Genomic DNA, 21,710 nt, shown 5'->3' with positions numbered 1-21,710 from the left:
AGAGGTCTATTCAGAAGGACAGAGGGAGAAAAAGGAGAGTGAGAGAAAGAATGTGTGTATAAAAATAAGTAACAGATGGGGTACGAGGGGGAGGTGGGACATTAGCGGAAGTTAGAGAAGTCGATGTTCATACCATCAGGTTGGAGGCTACCCAGACGGAATATAAGGTGTTGTTCCTCCAACCTGAGTGTGACTTCATCTTTACAGTAGAGGAGGCTGTGGATAGACATGTCAGAATGGGAATGGGATGTGGAATTAAAATGTGTGGCCACTGGGAGATCCTGCTTTCTCTGGCGGACAGAGCATAGGTGTTCAGCAAAGCGGTCTCCCAGTCTGCGTCAGGTCTCGCCAATATATAAAAGGCCACATCGGGAGCACCGGACGCAGTATATCACCCCAGCCGACTCACAGGTGAAGTGTTGCCTCACCTGGAAGGACTGTTTGGGGCCCTGAATGGTGGTAAGGGAGGAAGTGTAAGGGCATGTGTAGCACTTGTTCCGCTTACACGGATAAGTGCCAGGAGGGAGATCAGTGGGGAGGGATGGGGGGGACGAATGGACAAGGGAGTTGCGTAGGGAGCGATCCCTGCGGAATGCAGAGAGAGGGGGGGAAGGAAAGATGTGCTTAATGGTGGGATCCCATTGGAGGTGGCGGAAGTTACGGAGAATAATATGTTGGACCCGGAGGCTGGTGGGGTGGTAGGTGAGGACCAGGGGAACCTTATTCCTAGTGGGGTGGCGGGAGGATGGAGTGAGAGCAGATGTACGTGAAATGGGGGAGATGCGTTTAAGAGCAGAGTTGATAGTGGAGGAAGGGAAGCCCCTTTCTTTAAAAAAGGAAGACATCTCCCTCATTCTAGAATGAAAAGCCTCATCCTGAGAGCAGATGCGGCGGAGACGGAGGAATTGCGAGAAGGGGATGGCGTTTTTGCAAGAGACAGGGTGAGAAGAGGAATAGTCCAGATAGCTGTGAGAGTCAGTAGGCTTATAGTAGACATCAGTGGATAAGCTGTCTCCAGAGACAGAGACAGAAAGATCTAGAAAGGGGAGGGAGGTGTCGGAAATGGACCAGGTAAACTCGAGGGCAGGGTGAATGTTGGAGGCAAAATTAATAAAATCAACGAGCTCTGCATGCGTGCAGGAAGCAGCGCCAATGCAGTCGTCGATGTAGCGAAGGAAAAGTGGGGGACAGATACCAGAACAGGCACGGAACATAGATTGTTCCACAAAGCCAACAAAAAAGCAGGCATAGCTAGGACCCATACGGGTGCCCATAGCTACACCTTTAGTTTGGAGGAAGTGGGAGGAGCCAAAGGAGAAATTATTAAGAGTAAGAACTAATTCCGCTAGACAGAGCAGGCTGGTGGTAGAGGGCAACTGATTAGGTCTGGAATCCAAAAAGAAGCGTAGAGCTTTGAGACCTTCCTGGTGGGGGGATGGAGGTATATAGGGACTGGACATCCATGGTGAAAATAAAGCGGTGGGGGCCAGGGAACTTAAAATTATCAAAAAGTTTAAGAGCATGAGAAGTGTCACGAACATAGGTTGGAAAGGATTGAACAAGGGGGGATAAAACCGTGTCGAGGTATGCAGAAACGAGTTCGGTGGGGCAGGAGCAAGCTGAGACAATAGGTCTGCCAGGACAGGCAGGTTTGTGGATCTTGGGTAGGAGGTAGAAACGGGAAGTGCGGGGTGTGGGAACTATCAGCTTGGTAGCAGTGGATGGGAGATCCCCTGAGCGGATAAAGTCGGTGATGGTGTGGGAGACAATGGCCTGGTGCTCCTTAGTGGGGTCACGATCGAGGGGTAAATAAGAGGAGGTATCCGTGAGTTGTCGCTGTGCCTCGGCAAGGTAGAGGTCAGTACGCCAGACTACAATAGCAACCCCCTTATCGGCGGGTTTAATAACAAGGTTAGGATTAGTGCGGAGGGAGTGGAGAGCAGAGCGTTCCGAAGGAGTGAGGTTGGAATGGGGACAAGATGCGGTGAAGTCGAGACGGTTGATGTCCCGTCAGCAGTTAGCAACAAAGAGATCCAGAGCAGACAGAAGACCAGAGCGGGGTGTCCATGGAGGTTTGAAGATGGGAGAAGGGGTCATCGGTGGGGGTGGAAGAGTCCTTGCCGAAAAAGTAGGCTCGGAGACGGAGACGGCGGAAGAAAAGTTCCGCATCATGGCGAACACGGAACTCACTGAGGTGTGGGTGAAGGGGGAAAAAGGTGAGGCCCTTACTGAGGACCGAGTGTTCTGCCTCCGACAGTTGAAGGTCGGAAGGGATGGTAAAGACCCGGCACGGATGAGAACTGGGATCAGAGGGGGGAGGGGGGAGGCTGGGGGTGTCAGTGGAGAGGAGAGGGTTGGGGTGAGAGGAAAATGGAGCCTCTGAGGGCCCAGGAGTTGACGGTGGGATCTGAGGGAGACGGGATTGCAGAGTATTGGTGGGGGAAGGGGAGACGGGAGTCACAATAGCAGCACATAAAGACCCGGCCTGGAGTTCAAGGCTGGAATCTTGAGAGCTGGGATCAGAGGCGGGAGGGGGGAGGGTTGGGGTGAGAGGGAGATGGAGCCTCTGAGGGCCCAGGAGTTGACGGTGGGATCTGAGGGAGACAGGGTTGCAGAGTGGTGGTGGTGTGCTTCCTGCACGCATGCAGAACTCGTTAACTTTATTAACTTTCCGACTGCATTGGCGCTGCTTCCTGCATGCATACAGAGCTCGTTGACTTTATTAACTTTGCCTCCAACTTCCACCCTGCCCTCAAGTTTACCTGGTCCATTTCCGACACCTCCCTCCCCTTTCTAGATCTTTCTGTCTCTGTCTCTGGAGACAGCTTATCCACTGATGTCTACTATAAGCCTACTGACTCTCACAGCTATCTGGACTATTCCTCTTCTCACCCTGTCTCTTGCAAAAACGCCATCCCCTTCTCGCAATTCCTCCGTCTCTGCTGCATCTGCTCTCAGGATGAGGGAGATGTCTTCCTTTTTTTAAAGAAAGGGGCTTCCCTTCCTCCACTATCAACTCTGCTCTTAAACGCATCTCCCCCATTTCATGTACATCTGCTCTCACTCCATCCTCCCGCCACCCCACTAGGAATAGGGTTCCCCTGGTCCTCACCTACCACCCCACCAGCTCCCGGGTCCAACATATTATTCTCCGTAACTTCCGCCGCCTCCAACGGGATCCCACCACTAAGCACATCTTTCCTTCCCCCCGTCTCTCTGCATTCCGCAGGGATCGCTCCCTACGCAACTCCCTTGTCCATTCATCCCCCCCATCCCTCCCCACTGATCTCCCTCCTGGCACTTATCCATGTAAGCGGAACAAGTGCTACACATGCCCTTACACTTCTTCCCTTACCACCATTCAGGGCCCCAGACAGTATTTCCAGGTGAGGCAACACTTCACCTGTGAGTCGGCTGGGGTGATATACTGCGTCTGGTGCTCCCGATGTGGCCTTTTATATATTGGCGAGACCCGACGCAGACTGGGAGACCGCTTTGCTGAACATCTACACTCTGTCCGCCAGAGAAAGCAGGAACTCCCAGTGGCCACACATTTTAATTCCACATCCCATTCCTATTCTGACATGTCTATCCACAGCCTCCTCTACTGTAAAGATGAAGCCACACTCAGGTTGGAGGAACAACACCTTATATTCCGTCTGGGTAGCCTCCAACCTGATGGCATGAACATCGACTTCTCTAACTTCCGCTAATGTCCCACCTCCCCCTCGTACCCCATCTGTTACTTATTTTTATACTCACATTCTTTCTCTCACTCTCCTTTTTCTCCCTCTGTCCCTCTGAATATACCCCTTGCCCATCCTCTGGGTCCCCCCCCCCCCACCTTGTCTTTCTTCCCGGACCTCCTGTCCAATGATCCTCTTGTATCCCTTTTGCCAATCGCCTGTCCAGCTCTTGGCTCCATCCCTCCCCCTCCTGTCTTCTCCTATCATTTTGGATCTCCCCCTCCCCCTCCCACTTTCAAATCCCTTACTCACTCTTCCTTCAGTTAGTCCTGATGAAGGGTCTCGGCCTGAAACGTCAACTGCACCTTTTCCTAGAGATGCTGCCTGGCCTGCTGCATTCACCAGCAACTTTTATGTGTGTTCCGTGTCTATGGACTCATTTTATTTTGAATGCTACTTACTTACTTTCATTGTTTGCAGGATGTGTTTTTTCCCTATCTGCTCTTTGGGTGTTTTGACAGTCTTTTTTTTATGGGATCTTTTGGGTTTCTTTGTTTTGTAGCTGCCTGCAAGGAGACTAATCTCGAGATTGTATCATGTCTGCATACTTTGATAATAAATGTACTTTGAACTTTAAACTTATAGATGGCGTTTGAGCTGCGCCTAGCTGCAGAGTCATGAGTGTGTGAACATTGGGTTAAGCATGCATCTTTGAGGTGCAGCTGTGATGATTATAAGCAAGGAGGAGATGTTATTGCCAATCTGTAATGACTGTTGCCTCCCGTTGAGGAAGTCAAGAAACTATTTGCAAGGGGATGTACTGAAGTTTTTTGTTTTGTAGTTTTTTGATTAGTACTGAGGGGCTGATTGTGTTGAATGCTGAGCTGTAATCAATAAACAGAAGCTTGATGTAGTTATTGCTGTTATCAAAGCCATGTTTTCCATGACTAATCAGGAAAACCCTTGTGGAAAATCCTTACCACCGATGACAATAAATCTCTCTTTTGATATAACGGTTTATCTATATTGGACTCTATTTCTAAAACATCCCTAATGATTTCAGTGGAGTTGCAGCTGAGAGACTAGAAGAAGCTAAATTACGGTTCTACAGGAGAATGTTAAAAATACCATGGACCACATACACATCAAATGAAGAAGTTCTCAGAAGAGCCCAAGCAGTTCGATCAGTCATACCAACAATAAGAGAAAGACAATTCAGATTCCTAGGACACATCATGCGGAAAGATGAACTAGAAAAACTCATACTCTCTGGAAAGATTGAGGGGAGCAAACCTAGAGGAAGCCCTCGGCTTATGTACGTCTAAAGCCTAGCCAGGTGGCTACACATCGAGGAAATGGAAGTCATCCAAAAACCGAAGGATAGATCTATATGGAAAACCATGGTCACCAAAGTCCGCATTGGATATGGTACCTAGACAGACAGACAGGAGTTGCAGCAAAGAGCGACTAATATTCAAAGGTATCTATCATTCAGTGCGAAGCCAGCTTCTCCTGTTGCAGTACAATGATACACGATGGCAGTGACCGCGTACCTGTAATCATCTCTTTAGGAATATACTTTGGAAACACCTTCAAATCCAAGAAAGGAGTAAGAATGCTCTCTATATTGCCGAACATTGATGACAGACCCAGAGTGAAGAGCATGAGGAAGAACAATATGGCCCATATCTGCGGGACTGGCATTCGGACAATGGCTTCAGTAAACGCAATAAATGCAAGTCCAGTACCCGAGGCACCCTGAGCAGAAGAAAATTGAAAGGAAACATTCAACATTTACTCTTTTAAAAGGAAAATTAGTAAAACTACAAATGGATACAAGCAATAATTCTTCCCTTTCCCCCACTGTGTGTTACCTAAAGTTTAAAAGAAATGCAGACAAAATATTTCATTGCTATTAAATGGAAACTAAGTCTTTCCTTGGATTTATGTTCCCTCTGAATGAGCAGCATTCTAGTGAATGCACAGTATCCTCAATAACTTTATCATGTGGTTGAGCTCACAGATCTGAACAAGTTTAAGATTTTGCCATTTTAATTAAAACCATATTATTGTCATTAATGTCAGAATGATAGGGTACTAAGACATGTTGATGAACTGAGGTTTAAATCTATTATTTCCCCAATAGTGGCATTAGAGGTAGTTAGGACAATGGAGAAAGGAATATGGCATTCCTGCCTTTCTGGATCAGGGCGTCGTATATAAAAGTGTGGACTAAGAGATGCTGCAGATGCTGGAAATCTCACACACTGTATGCTAGAGGAACTCAGTAAGGCAGACAGAATCCATGGAGGGAAATGAGCAGTCAATGTTTCAGTCTGACATCTTCCATCAGGATTATACACGTGTGGACGTTATGTTGCAATGTTACAAAACACTGATTAGGCCAAACCTAGAGTGTCATGTGCAGTTCTGGCCATCACGCTGTGGGAAGGGTGCGATTGTTCTTGAGAAAGTGCAGAGGAGATTCATCAGGATATCGCCTGGAAAGGAGGACTTTAGTTATGGAGAAAAATTGGATAGCTGGATTTGTTTTCCTTGAAAGGAGGTAATGCTATCAGGAGGTAACCTGATAGAAGTACCTATATAAATTATAAGAGGCATGTATTCGCAAAGTTAAAGTCTTTTTTACCTTGGTATAGGGATCAGAAACGTGAGATAATATTGTTTAAGGTGAGAGGCAAGAGTTTGAAAGGAATTTTAGGAAAGCATCATGGGTGGTTGATAACTAGCTTACATTGTGAGAGGAGGTAGTTGTATCAGATACAATTAGTATATTTAAGAGATTATGTAGATAGGCATAAAGAGGTGAGGCATAAAAGGATATAGAATTCTGGGATTGTGTCAATGGGCAAAACAGTTAACATGGATGTCCTGGGCTGAAGGACTTTGCTTTGTGCTGTAAAAATACATCATTTTAAGCAAGATGCTTTATTTAATACTTACTGTTGTATACTTGAATCTATGTCTATCAGACATTGGTTAATATTGTTCATCTTGTTCTTTCTCCCAAGCGTTGTTTTCTATGGGATCAAACATTTTCCCACCTCCTTCTCATCAGGAGGAAAAGAAACAATCGAGGAGTGGAGATTGAAAAGATAGCAGACATACTAGCTAATTATACAACACATTTTTTAAAAATTAAGTTATTCAAGTCTCAGCTCAGATGTTTTAAATAATTTTCCATGCAAATTCTGCTGAAGGTTTGAGTTGTGTTTTGACGACGTATTTCTCTGCCCAGAAGAAGGCAAACAAATCACTTCTGTAGAAAAAATTTGCCAAGAACAATCATGGTCAATAGACCATGATCACTCACGCCATGTAAGATGGCACATAATGATGATGATGAAAAAGGATCTAGTGCTTTCCCGGCATATTTTACGAATAAACTCTTCTCAGGCTTCCAGCCAGGCATAGGTATCAATTATAACTGACATTCCAATGACAAACTCTGCTATTTTAAGATGAATGAGTTTGTGATCAAGCTGTTGGTTATAATCGATACCTGTACCTGGCTGATAGCCTGAGAAGAGTTTATTCACCATGATGGTGTTTATTCATAGTACTGGTCTTTTAATGGATACACGATTATCAATGGATGATCATGGATGATCAATGCCACTATAAACTCTGTCATGTTTTCCACTGATTATCATTACATTTTGTAGTCCTGCAGGTCCTCTCTGAGTGGATGTCTCTCTTCCACTGCTCTTCTACCCTAGGGGCAGAAAGTGTGTAGCAACTAAATCTCAGACAGCAGATCCTGTAGCCTCACCCTAGCAGTTCTAATGGCCTTTTGAGAGCTGACTATGTTCAAAGGCCTTTGAAGTGTTTTTATTTTAAAAACGTCTTTGGATTACTGGAAATGTTTAAGTGAAATTTAAGAAAAATTATAATTTAATTTCAAAATATTTCCAAATACTCATTTAATTAAACAGCACGATCCCTCTGACCCTCCACACTGCCAAGAGTCTTAACATTAATACTATATTCTGCCATCATATTTGACCTACCAAAATGAACCACTTCACACTTATCTGGGTTGAACTCTATCTGCCACTCCTCAGCCCAGTTTTGCATCCTATCGATGTCCTGCTGTAACCTCTGACAGCCCTTCACACTATCTAAAACACCCCCAATCTTTGTGTTATCATCCCTCCACTTCCTCATCCAGGTCATTTATAAAAATCATGAAGAGAAGGGTTCCCAGAACAGATCCCTGAGGTACACCACTGGTCACCAACCTCCATGCAGAATATGACCCGTCTACAACCAATCTTCACCTTCTATGTGCAAGCCAGTTCTGGATCCACAAAGCAATGTCCCATTGGATCCCATGCCTCCTTACTTTCTCAATAAGCCTTGCATGGGTTACCTTATCAAATGCCTTGCTGAAATCCATATACACTACATCTACTGCTCTACCTTCATCAACGTGTTTAGTCACATCCTCAAGAAATTCAGTCAGGCTCATAAGGCACGACCTGCCTTTGACAAAGCCACGCTGACTATTCCTAATCATATTATGCCTCTCCAAACGTTCATAAATCTTGCCTCTCAGGATCTTCTCCATCAATTTACCAACCACTGAAGCAAGACTCACCGGTCTATAATTTCCTGAGCTATCTTTATTCCCTTTCTTGAATAAGGGAACAAGATCTACAACCCTCTAATCCTCCGGAACCTCTCCCGTCCCCATTGATGATGCAGAGATCATCACCAGAGGCTCAGCAATTTCCTCCTTTGCCTCCCACAGTAGCTGGGTACATCCTGTCTGGTCCCAGTGACTTATCCAACTTAATGCTTTCCAATAGCTCCAGCACATCCTCTTTCTTAATGTCTATATGCTCAAGCTTTTCAATCTGCTGTAAGTCATTTCTACAATCGCCAAGGTCCTTTTCCATAGTGAATACTGAAGCCAAGTATTCATTAAGTACCTCTGCCATCTCCTCCAACTCCATGCACACGTTTCCACTGTCACACTTCATTGGTCCTATTCTCTCACATCTTATCCTCAAGCAACATACTTATAGAATGCCTTGGGGTTTTCCTTAATCTTGTTCGCCAAGGCCTTCTCATGGCCCCTTCTGGCTCTCCTAATTTCATTCTTAAACTCCTTCCTGCTAGCCTTATCGTCTTCTGGATCTCTATCATTACCTACTTTTTTGAAACCTTTTGTAAGTTTCTCTTTTCTTCTTAACTAGATTTTCAACTGCCTTTGTACACCATGGTTCCTGTACCCTACCATCCTCTCCCTGTCTCATTGGAACATACCTGTGCAGAACGCCACACAAATATCCCCTGAACATTTGCCTTATTTCTGCCATACATTTTCCTGAGAACATCTGTTCCCAATTTATGCTTCCAAGTTCCTGCCTGATAGCTTTATATTTCCCCTTACTCCAATTAAATGCTTTCCTAACTTGTCTGTTCCTATCTCTCTCCAATGCTATGGTAAAGGAGATAGAATTGTGATCACTATCTCCAAAATGCTCTCCCACTGAGAGACCTGACATCTGCCCAGGTTCATTTCCCAATACCAGATCAAGTACAGCCTCTCCTCTTGCAGGCTTATCTAGATACTTGTCAGGAAACCTTCCTGAATACACCTAACAAACTCCACCCCATATAAACCCTTTGCTCAAGTGAGATGCCAATCAATATTGGGGAAATTAAAATCCCCCACCACGGCAACCCTGCACTGTTCCAGAATCTGTCTCCCTATCTGCTCCTAGATGTCCCTGTTACTATTGGGTGGTCTATAAAAAACACCCCTTCCTGTTTCTAACTTCCACCTACAGAGACTCAGTAGACAATCCCTCTATGACTTCCTCCTTTTCTGCAGCTGTGACACTATCTCTGATCAGCAGTGCCACGCCCCCACCTCTTTTGCCCCCCTCCTTGTCCTTTCTGAAACAACTAAAGCCTAGCACTCTAAGTAACTATTCCTGTCCCTGAGCCATCCAAGTCTCTGTAATGGCCACAACATCATACCTCCAAGTACTGATCCACACTCTAAGCTCATCCGCTTTGTTCATGACGCTTCTTGCATTAAGTTCTGTTCTTCAATGCATATGCATGGAAGTCAGAAACTTGTTTGCCCAAACACAGTGGTAGCCAAAGGTTCTTTGGAGAGCACCTGTCCAAAACGTAGGATGTTCTAGCTCGTTGTGTTTTTTATATCTGTACTTTTGCAAATTCAGGTGAATTTTAAAAGGCCACTGCAGACGGATGAGACAATTACTATACATTTGAAGAATTAGAATGGGGAAAATTATACTTCGATAAGGACCAGGGCATATGTGACACCCCCCAAAAAAGATGACTAGAACTATTAACCCTCAGTGACAGAATTATTGATCAAGTACTAGAATTGATACAAAAACAGATGGAGGGGTATGTTTCGATAAGGACATTGTGATTCTGCAGTGGGATATAGATAGTACGCGTTACAGGGCAAAACCTGGTAAAGGGAGGTTAGTGTGAGAAAATGCAAGGTCGTGCACTGCATTCAGAATAATCAAAAGGTGGATTATTATCTAAATGGAAGAGATTACAAGTGAGAGAAGTCCAGAGGTGTCTAGGTCAGGAGTCACAAGAGATTAACAGGCAGTTTGAGAATGGGGAAGTTTTTACTGCAGCTGTAGAGGTGTGTTGGTGAAGCCACACCTGGAACACCACACACCAATTTAGTCCCTTCATCAAAAAGGAAAGGATATAAAAGATTTGGAGGCAGTCCAAATGAATTTTACCAGGCTAATTCCGAAGAGAAGAAGCTTGTCCTATCAAGAGAGGCTAGGAAGTTTGAGTATGTATTCCACGGAGTTTAGAAGAATGTATGGTGAACTTTTTCAAACATACTAGATCCTCAGGGGCTTTGACAGAACTGATATTGAAATACTGTCATTAGTAGAAGAGTCATGAACAAGGGGACAGAGTAAAAAATAAAGGTCTAGTTGTTTAAAACTTAAGTGTTTATAAACTCCTCTCTGAGGATAGTGAAACTCTGGAATTTTTTTCCCTCCAAGGGTAGTAGAGGCTAAATCATCAAATATATCTAAGGTGGAGATAGATAAATATTTGAAAGACAAGAACTGAGGGTTGTGAGGAACTGGCACCAAAAGAAATTGAGGTCATTTTAGGCCAGCTGTAGTGAATTGTGAACCTTATTGAATGGTGGGGCAAGTTTGAAAGGACTGGTGGTCACTTCCCTCTTCTCCTCACCTGTATACCCCACCCCCTCCCCCGGTGCCCCTTCTCTATGCTTTTCCCCTACGATCCATTCCCCTCTCCTTCTTCTCCAGCCCTTTGCCTTATCACCTCCCAGCTTCTTACTTCATTCTTCCTGCACCTGCTTGGCTTCATCTTCTAGTTTGTCCTCCTCCTCCTCCTCCTCCCTCCACCTTCTTGTTCTGGCATCTTCCCCTTCCTTTCCAGTCCTGTTGAAGAGTTTTGGCCTGAAATGTCAACTGTTTATTCATTTCCATAGATGCTGCCTGATCTGCTGAGTTCCTCCAGGATTGTTTTGTGTGTTGCTCGAGAGGAAGTTGAAATTGATTTAGATATTTCAGCTTTCATATCAGGCAGAAGATAAGGTTGGCTCAGTGTAGCAATCCAAAGAAGAAGGTCATAAGTTCAAATTCCATTCCATAGCCTTGAATGTGAAATGGAGATTAGAAATTCAGTGCAGTGTTGAGATCATTTAAATGAGTTTAACTGTTCACATGAGAGATCACATGACATTATTCAAAACCGACAATGTAAGCTTGATTTATGGCCTCACTAATATGACCTTAACCCATTTCATTAAAATACTTTATTCTCTTGTCACATTGTTGACTACATTCACTTCCAAATGCTTCTTCAGTAAGGACCTATTGATCCATTGAATTACTCAAAGCTGAATGGAAGAAGTTCTGGCCTGCATCAGGTTATATCAGTGATCAACATGAACATTTTACAAGGACTCAAGAGAATGGGAGGACAGGTAAGGAGAAGAGGGAAGAGGTCAGAGTGTGAAAATGAAGAAGAGGAAAGGGGGAGGGGAATAAATCTCTGTAAATTGGAGAAATCAATGTTTATCCCATCAGGTTGGAAGCTACCTAGACTGAATATGAGGTGTTACTCCTCCAACCTGAGAGTGGCCTCATCATGACAGAGGAGGAGCAAAATGTCAGAATGGAGATATAAATTGACTCTTAACTCAGGAACCCCTCAGGGCTGTGTACTAAGTCCTCTCCTTTACTCTCTGTATACCCATGACTGTGTCGCCACCTACAACTCCAATCTGCTAATTGAATTTGCTGACGACACTACATTGATTGGCCTAATCGCAAACAATAATGAAGTGGCCTACAGGGAAGAAGTCATCTCTCTGACACAGTGGTGTCAAGAAAACAACCTCCCCCTCAATGTCGCAAAAACAAAGGAGCAGGTTGTGGATCACAGGAGGAATGCAGATGGGCTAACCCTTATTGACATCAATGGCTCTGGGGTTGAGAGGGTAAACAGCTTTAAGTTCCTCGGCATCCACATCACTGAGGACCTCACGTGGTCTGTATACACCAGCTGCATGGTGAAAAAGGCACAACAGCGCCTCTTTCACCTCAGATGGTTAAAGTCTGGTATGGGGCCCCAAATCCTAATATCTTTCTACAGTGGCACAATTGAGAGCATCCTGACTGGCTGCATCACTGCCTGGTATGGGAACTGTACCTCCCCTAATCGCGGGATTCTGCAGAGAGTGGTGCAGACAGCCCAGCACATCTGTAGTTGTGAAATTCCCATGATTCAGAGCATTTACAAAGACAGGTGTGAAAAAAGGGCCCGAAGGATCATTTGGGACCCAAGTCACCACAACCACAATCTATTCTAGCTGCTACCATCCAGGAGACAGTACCGCAGCATAAAAGCCAGACCAACAGGCTCCGGGACAGCTTCCTCCACCAGGCCATCTGATTGATTAACTCATGCTGATTTTGTAAATTTCTATGTAACATTGATTGTTCTATTTATTATAAATTATTATAAAATACTATGATTGCACATTACACATTTAGACAGAGATGTAACATAAAGATTTTTACTCCTCATGTATGTGAAGGATGTAAGAAATAAAGTCAATTCAATTCAAATGGTTGGCCACCGGGAAATTCTGCATTTTGCTCATGGAGCTAAACAAAGCGTATCTCTGCAGTGTAGAGGAGGCCACAGGTGAAATGTTGCCTCACTTGGAAGACCGTTTGGGGCCCTAAATGGAGGTAAGGGAAGAGGTGAATGGGCAACAATAGCATTTCTTGCCCCTACAGGGAAAAGTACCAGGAGGGAGATTCATGGTGGGGGTCAAATGGACAAGGGAATCACAGAGGGAGCGATTCCTGCAGAAATTAGAGAGCTGGGTTGGGTGGGGGGAAGGTGAAGATGTATTTGGTGGTAGGCTGATAACAAGCACTTTCTACGTATGAGTCAGGAATATTTCTAACAATCAGCACTTTTTGTGTTACTGGAACAGAATATGCAGAGTCAACGTTGTTGAGATATAATACGAGGTAATAATGTTGTAAATTAATTGGTCAGTCAAGATAATATGTGCCATTTGACAATTGCTCACGGTTTATGACATTGTCTCAACATCTAACGAGATGTATTGCTGTTTCCTGTTCCTTAACCATTAATATTCTATCATTGAGTCTGATTGTAAAAAATGATTGAATATATTCACTGTTCTGTATGGTTCTGAATGCATAGACATCAAATGGGATACTGAAGTTGTTTGGGTGAGGGAAAATGGTAAAACTGGGAAATAGATCACATTCCCTATTTATCAGGGTCTTTGTAGACAGGATACTGAGGGGTTTAGTTGGAATGGTTAAAAACATTAACTGGAGAAAAATGCAGTGAGTTATGATCTAGAATCACTAGGAAAAAGGAAACAAATTCAATTGTATCTTTAAAATGAGAATTCGATGCCTCAGCAGTGGGAACATATCGCTGCTTTTGGAGCAGGAATTTAGGTGATTTGAGCAGCTCTTTAATAATTTCAGCAGATGTGATCATACAATAGAAAAACCAGGCTGAGATGCAACAGGAATACTACAATTCTTTGTATCCTCCAGAGCAGGGGATTCTGTTTCATAAAATTCACTTAAAATAAACAAGGGTGTCAAAAATTGGCATTAAATTGAATTACCTGATTAAGAAAATTCTGAAGATCACAGCTCTTCAAATCAAGTAACGTGATTCTGTCATATTGGGTAGCATTCAGATAACTTATCCAACTAACATAATTTTCTTTTGTAATATTTCCATCCTGAATGTCAAATTCATTTGATAAGAGTAATATATTCCTGTTCAGAGAAGTTAATACAAATACGAACAGAATGATTAAGGAATTCCAGACTTCCTGAAAGGTTAGTTCACACATCCCATTTGTCTACAAACTTGCAAGGCCATGAAATGAAACTTGTCTAATGGTGATGTCCTCTGCTTCTGTGGCTGGGATGTCAGAGAAAACTCTTTGTCATGTGCATAGAATTTGTGGATGTGCCTCTGCCTCTTGGGTGCCTTGGATCCCTGTCCACTATGCCCCTAAGTCCTCAGAATTACCCTGCCGTTGCCTATGCCACCATGCTACTTCCAACTTTATTTGTTCCATGGGACTCACCTCCCATTCTTCTGATTGCTTCCTGACACACCTCAGCTCACCTTGCAATAATTATTACTCTTTCCAATGAATCTAGACACTTCTTTCAATACAGGGGTCTTTTTCTTTTCTTCTCAGAAACACACACTACCCAACCTCTTCCAACATTTAAAATTGGCCAACATGTCATTCACGCCCAGCTTGATACTCACCTCTTCCTGCTAATGCATCTTTGAATCTTTGGTTTGGTTTTGGGCTTGTAACAATTCCACACTAGCTGCCAGTGACTCTTTCCTATGCCAGACTTCATTTTATCCTTCTTAAGCATCGTCCCTTTGCTGAATACAAGTATGACATTCTCTGTGTAATGGGGTACAACAACTCCAGTACCCTCATATCATTGTGGGTAACCTCATCCATGCACAGGTGAAATCAATCTTTTGCCCAACATATAAATAGTCTCTTTCAAAATCTCTACAGAAAGGTCAAACTCTGAATCAGTTTGACCCTGAAGTGCCACAAAAAGCATTAGTGTGTACATTATGCTATGACTCCTCAGAAGTGCACAGCAAAGATGTATTAACCCTTAGTGAAATATTTAATCGTAGACACCAAAGTTTTTGGAGTAGAACACTCTTGAATGAACTGGCATAAATTTTAATAAACAGAGTAGTTTGTAGAACTCCACTTACTCGTTCAAGCAATCCCAAAAAGCCATAGTTGCCTTAAATCCCAGCATGGAGAAGACAGGTATGGAAGCAAAGATGGACGTAAAGCTGTTGATAACAGCTACTGTCACAGCATCCACCTCACAGTTATTCCTTCAAAGCAGAAGAAATTTTTGTTTAATTTACATCAGACAGTTGATTTATACCAGATAGGGAAAACTAGAACTATTAACTAGGGTGGTTAAGTTAGTGAGTATTGTGTTTATTAATGTAATTCAATAATAGAAATGACTGTGTTTGAAGTTCTCTTGATTATGCCTTGGGCAAGATCTGCAAACTGTAATTTTATCTATTTGATGGTTTCTGTGTATATCAATGATCCATTCCTCATGTTTCCACTCAGAATGAATTGGGTTTTCTCATTAAATAATAAAAGCATAGTTACCTAAACATTCATTTATCTTAGTGCAACTGTCGTATGTTCTGTTCCATAGATAAATAAAAATCTAGTTCAGAACGACCAACATTTTGCACCCGAAGGCCTTTATCTAATGTTGAGATACTTTCCTTATCTTACCCAAGTAGACCCTTATCTCTGAGTCAGATTTTTGAGTGTTCAAGTCTCATTTTAAATAAGGGCTTTTGTTAATGAACTCATTTGCAGAATCTGGACTTTTCAAACAAAACCAGCATTAATCACCCATCCTTAACTGCCCATGAAGAGGGGGTTATGAGCTGATCGCTTGACCCACTGCGGTCCTTCTAATGATAGGACACATCCACAGTGCTGTTGGGTGGGAAGATCCAGGATTTAAACCCGAAGAATGACTGGCTATAGATTTCCAAGTCAGAATGGTGCGTGACTTGCAGGGGAACCTCCCCATGGTGGTGTTCCCATGCACCTTCCATCCTTGTCCTTCTTGGTATAGAGTTTGCAGATTTGGGCGATATCGTCAGAGGTAGCCAGTGCGAGTTATTTTGGAAATACCACACAGTGCACTGATGATGGGGAATACGTGTATTTTGAGTGGTTAATGTGGTGCCAATCAGGCAGGCTGCTTAGTACTGCATGATGTGGAGCTTTAAAGAGTTATTGGCACTGACTCATCCAGGAAAGTGGGAAATATTCCTGATTTGTGATTTGGAGAAGATGGAAAGGCTTTGTGGTGCCTGGAGGGACAGTAAGTCATTCACCACAAAATACACAGCGTCTTTTCTCTTGTCTTTACACTATGTGACTGGTCCAATTGAATTTCTGCTTAATGGTGACCATCCTAGGATATTAATTGTGGGGGGCTCAGCAATGATGATGCCATTGAATATCTTTTGTTTAGAGCTGGTCAGTGTCTGGCATCGCTGTGGCACAAAAATTCCTCGCCACCTATAAGCTCATGTTGTCTAGCTCTTGCTTCATGCAGGTAAGATGCTTCATTTGCTGTGGAGTTGCAAATTAAATATTATGCAAATTATCAGAGGTTATCCATATTTCTGTACATAAAATGGCAAGAAGTTCATTGATGAAGTAGCTGAAGATAGTTGGGCCTACGACATTACTCTGCGAACACCTTGCGATTGTCTTTTTGGACTGGGATGATTAACCCCTGACTATGACAGCCATATCCAGGACCTTCAGTACTGCAGAGGGGTTGTTGCCTGGTCGCTAAACCTTTGTCATATCGAATGCTCTCAGCTGCTTCTTAAAGTAACTTGGAGTGATTTAGATGGGCTAGTCAGCGTCTTCAATGATAGTGGAAACCTCTTGAGGAAAGAAGATTACTTACTACTGTACTTAAGCTTTATACATTATACTTTATTGTCGCCAAATAATTGGTACTAGAATGTACAATCATCACAGCGATATTTGATTCTGCGCTTCACACTCCCTGGATTACAAATATTAAATAGTAAAAACATTAAAAATAGTTAAAATTAGTAAATATTAAAAATTTAAATTATAAATCATAAACAGAAAATAGGAAAAGGGAAGTAAGGTAGTGCAAAAAAACCGAAGGGCAGGTCCGGATATTTGGAGGGTACGGCCTAGATCTGGGTCAGGATCCGTTCAGCAGTCTTATCACAGTTGGAAAGAAGCTGATGGTACGGCCTGATGGTCCGATTCTCTGAAGTGAGGTCGTGGGACTGAACGGTAGGCATCCTTGACTGCTGTGTAGCAGTGGTCAAGTACATTCGGGCCTCTAGTAGGGCAGGAGACATGTTGGTATAACTTTGGCAGCGCCTTTCTGAGGTTGGCCTGGTTAAGGTCCCTGGCTATAATGAGCAAAGCCTCTGGATACCTGGTCTCAAGTTCACTGATGTTGGCATACAGTATGTTCAGAGCACACTCCATGTCCGCCTGGGGGGGAATGTATACCGCTGTCAGTATGACCGAGGTGAATTCCCATGGCAGATAGTAGGACGACACTTCACCGACAGATGTTCCAGGTCCGGGCTGCAGGAGCTTGTCAGTGCCACTGTGTCCGAGCACCACCCAGTGTTGATCAGTAGGCAGACACCACCTCCACTCATCTTGCCCGAAGACGCCGTGCTGTCCAACTGATGGATCGAAAATCCCTTCAGTCGGATGGCACAGTTGGAGGTGGCAGGGGAGAGCCAGGTCTCGGTGAAACAGAATACACAGCATACTACTACATAAGGGCTTGATGAAACCTCACTTAGGTGCTGCCTGACCTGCTGAGTTCTCATGCATTTTGTGCGGGTTGCTTGGATTTCCAGCATCTGCAGATTTTCTCTTAGAGTTTTGTGCGCAGTCTTTCTTCTTCCTATCTGGGAAAGGGTGTTCTTGCCACGTAGGGTGGGTAATGAATGTCTACTACACCGATTGCTGGGATGAATTGATGTATGAGGTAAGACTGGCTCAATTAATCACTAGAGTGTAGAAGAATAAGAGGAGATCTCATAGAAACCTATAAAATTCTAATAGGCCTATGTATATTAGATAAAGGGAGGATAAACCTGATGGTTGAAGAATCCAGAACCGGCGGGGGTGGGTGGGGGGGTGGGTATTGGGGGGAGGTTGGAGTGGTCACAGACAGAATGACACTTTGAAACAAGATCAGGAGAAATTTCTTTACACAGTTTGCATTGAACTTGTCAAATTCCCTGTCACTGAAGGTAGTGATGCTAAGCAAATCTATTCAAGAAGGAAGAAGACACATTTCTTAATGTTAAAGTGATCAGGGGATATGAGGAGAAGTGGAAACAGGATTATCAAGGAGATGGTCAGCCATATTGAAAAGTGGAGAAGGTCTGGACAGCAAAATGGCTGCTCCTACTTATTTTTCCGTTGTGTCATAGATATCACCTTACTGAAGGACATTAACATATGGATTCTTAGCACATTTATATGTAATTAATTTATACACATTTTTAATGGATGCTCTTTTGTATGCTTGGTTAGCAGCTGTTAATGCAGCAAAAAGAATAATTTCATATGAATAGTGTATGTCACATTGGAAATATGTTGATGATATAGATTTAATATAATGTCTTTATAAACTATTAAATTCCTCATTTCCTTCACTTGTTCCTTAGTTATAATAGTGAAGGCTATTACAGAAAGTAATATTCTTACTTCATTGAATTATAGCTGGAGAATGCAATTAGTCCTCCAAAACCCAAAGACAATGAGAAAAAGATTTGGACCGCTGCATCTAGCCATACTCTTGGCTGGCTCAGAACAGTCAACTGAAATAAAATGAAATTAAATCAGAGAATAAATGTACTTTCTAAACACAATCACCAGTTATATTAGCTTTGATTTTAACTATGTTTTTTCCTTTGTCGATATCTGAGTGTCTTATGCACGTAGAAACTCATAGCTATACATAAAAATTGTCATAACACAGAAGTATGTGCTGTACATGTCAGATGTGAAATGTACTATCCCTCACTATCGGACTTCCATCCCTTTTCCTAAATCCAGAGAGCTAAGCCATAAGATGACAGAACCAAAATCCATCATCCTCAGGTACTAGTGACTGTACAGTCTCAGAAGAGACAAAACCTCGAGTAGGTCATACAATTTTGGCCTACTTGTTAAAGCAACAATATGGCTTAGATGTGGTACAGAGAAGGTTCACAGATTAATCTGTGGGATGTTTTAACAGGAAATATTAAGCAGAGCAGGAAAAACTCATTAAAACATGAGTATGTGGGAGGAATCTAATAGTGAATATATTTGAATGTGACCCTAGGAATTCACATTGGCCTGTTAAAAAGGAGATGACTTGGAAATCCTTCTCTTAGAATTCCTGAATCTTTGGAACTTTCCACCTGCGTCAACCTCCAATAAAACCACAACCTTTCCCTCAACAACTCCATTCAAGCTGCTCCCTTATGACTATGCTGTTGCTTGCAAGCAGAAATTGATGATTGCAAAACCCAATTAAAAACACACAGTCCTCTGTATATTGTGATTCCTTTGTTGTCTGTGGGAACACTGAGGTCTCTCTTCTTGTGAAGAGGAACTGACGTGAATTAAACCAAATCCTTGTCACAGTCTCAGAACAGTTTCAAGATTATCCTGTTTATTTTAGAACGCTTCATGTGAACCTCATCTCACTACATAGCTCCTCCGTCTCCATCCTTACTGAACTTCTCAGAGTTGAACTACCAGTTCTACTTAGAACCGTAGAACACTACAGCACAGAAAACCGGCCATTCGGCCCTTCTAGTCTGTGCTGAAACTTTATTCCGTTAGTCCCATTGACCTGCACCCAGTCCATAACCCTCCAGACCTCTCCCATCCATGTATCTATCCAATTTATTCTTAAAACTTAAGAGTGAGCCCGCATTTACCACGTCAGATGGCAGCTCGTTCCAGACTCTCACTCTCTGAGTGAAGAAGTTCCCCCAATGTTCCTCCTAAACCTTTCACCTTTCACCCTAAAGCCATGTCCTCTCGTATTTATCTCTCTTAATCTAAGTGGAAAGAGCCTACGCACATTTACTCTGTCTATACCCTTCATAATTTTGTAAACCTCTATCAAATCTCCCCTCATTCTTCTACGCTCCAAGGAATAAAGTCCTAACCTGTTCAACCTTTCCCTGTAACTCAACTCCTGAAGACCTGGCAACATCCTAGTAAATTTTCTCTGCACTCTTTCAATCTTACTGATATCCTTCGTATAGGTAGGTGACCAGAACTGTACACAATACTCCAAATTTGGCCTCACCAATGTCTTATACAATCTCACCATAACATCCCAACTCCTATTCTCAATACTATGAATGCCAGGATGCCAAAAGCCTTCTTTACAACCCTCTCTACCTGTGACACCACTTTCAGGGAATGATGTATCTGAACTCTCAGATCCCTTTGTTCCTCCGCACTCCTCAGTGCCCTACCATTTACTGTGTATGTCCTACCTTGATTTGTCCTTCCAAAATACAACACCTCACACTTGTCTGCATTAAATTCCATCTGCCATTTTCTGGCCCATTTTTCTAGTTGGTCCAGATCCCACTGCAAGCTTTGAAAGTCCTCCTCGCTGTTCACAACACCTCCAATCTTAGTGTCATCAGCAAACTTGCTAATCCAATTTACCACATTATCATCTAGAACATTGATATAGACAACAAATAACAATGGTCCCAGCACAGATCCCTGAGGCGCACCACTAGTCACAGGCCTCCAGTCTGAGAAGCAATCATCCACTACCACTCTCTGTCTTCTCCCACACAGCCAATTTCAAATCCAGTTTACAACCTCTCCATGGATACCTAGTGTCTGAACCATCTGAACTACCCTCCCATGTGGGACCTTGTCAAAGGCCTTACTAAGGTCCGTGTAGACAACATCCACATTCTTTCCTTCATCTATTTCCTTGGTAACCTCCTCGAAAAACTCTACAAGATTCGTTAAACATGATCTACCACACACAAAGCCATGCTGTCTAAACACTTGTATATCCGATCTCTCAGAACACCTTCCAATAATTTACTTACTACTGATATCAGGCTCACCGGCCTGTAATTACCTGGTTTACTTTTGGATGACTGGCTCATAGCAACACTTCCTAATGCAAGATCTGTCTAATGATAGTGTACAAAGTTTAGTCAATATTAATGGACATAGGCCTCCAGTTTAGTCAATATTAATGGACCACTTCAACTCCAGAAGCAATTAGAATTTTCAATTCCACATCAATGCTTGTGCTTCTATGGTATTTATAGCTTGGAAGCAAATCATTTGGTCCATAGTGCTGGTGTTTACTTGTCAACTTGAATTAACGTTTTCTTAATCTCTCCCTTCCCTTCTTTTTCAATGTGTCATTGTTATCTTATTTTCTGATTTTTCTCTATATATTTATGTAACATTACTTCCGTGTGAATTTTTCTCCACTTGAAATTTAGTATATTTCCCTTAATCCTGCATGGACATCTGCTAAAATTTTAAAATGGATTCCACTGATTTTGTATCAAACCTATCTGAAACTGGACTGCTGAGAGGAATTTATTAGCAATTGACCCATTGAAGTGTTGAACAACAGTGTCACTAAACAATTAATGCAGCAAAATAAATGGCATACTAATACATCACTCTGTTAGCTAAAACACATTTGCATTGCCCACATGTGAGGTTTTGCAACACTGTGCCCGTCCTCGTGGTTGGTGTACTGTAGAGGGGTAGAGGCAAATTGTAAACTGGTAAATTGGTTAATTATCCTCATATGT

The 21,710-nt window shown here is 42.9% G+C and overlaps 1 protein-coding gene across 3 annotated transcripts in view; it reads right to left on the bottom strand.

Annotated features, from left to right (window-relative positions):
• The window catches only part of LOC140212501 (sodium-dependent neutral amino acid transporter B(0)AT3-like), a 54,172-nt gene that overhangs the window by 5,130 nt on the left and 27,332 nt on the right, over positions 1-21,710 (bottom strand). For all 3 annotated transcript variants that reach the window (XM_072283375.1, XM_072283376.1, XM_072283377.1), the window contains 4 exons: positions 18,607-18,719; positions 15,039-15,167; positions 13,894-14,050; positions 5,240-5,444 (listed from right to left, as the gene is read on the bottom strand). In XM_072283375.1, coding sequence (XP_072139476.1) covers positions 5,240-5,444; positions 13,894-14,050; positions 15,039-15,167; positions 18,607-18,719 — 604 coding nt within the window. The remainder of the gene's footprint in view (positions 1-5,239; positions 5,445-13,893; positions 14,051-15,038; positions 15,168-18,606; positions 18,720-21,710) is intronic.

The sequence above is a fragment of the Mobula birostris genome, chromosome 19 (genome assembly GCF_030028105.1).
Source record: "Mobula birostris isolate sMobBir1 chromosome 19, sMobBir1.hap1, whole genome shotgun sequence".
Lineage (NCBI taxonomy): Eukaryota > Metazoa > Chordata > Chondrichthyes > Myliobatiformes > Myliobatidae > Mobula > Mobula birostris.
Note: the sequence above shows the minus strand (reverse complement) of the source record. Positions and strands in the feature narration are given on the sequence as shown.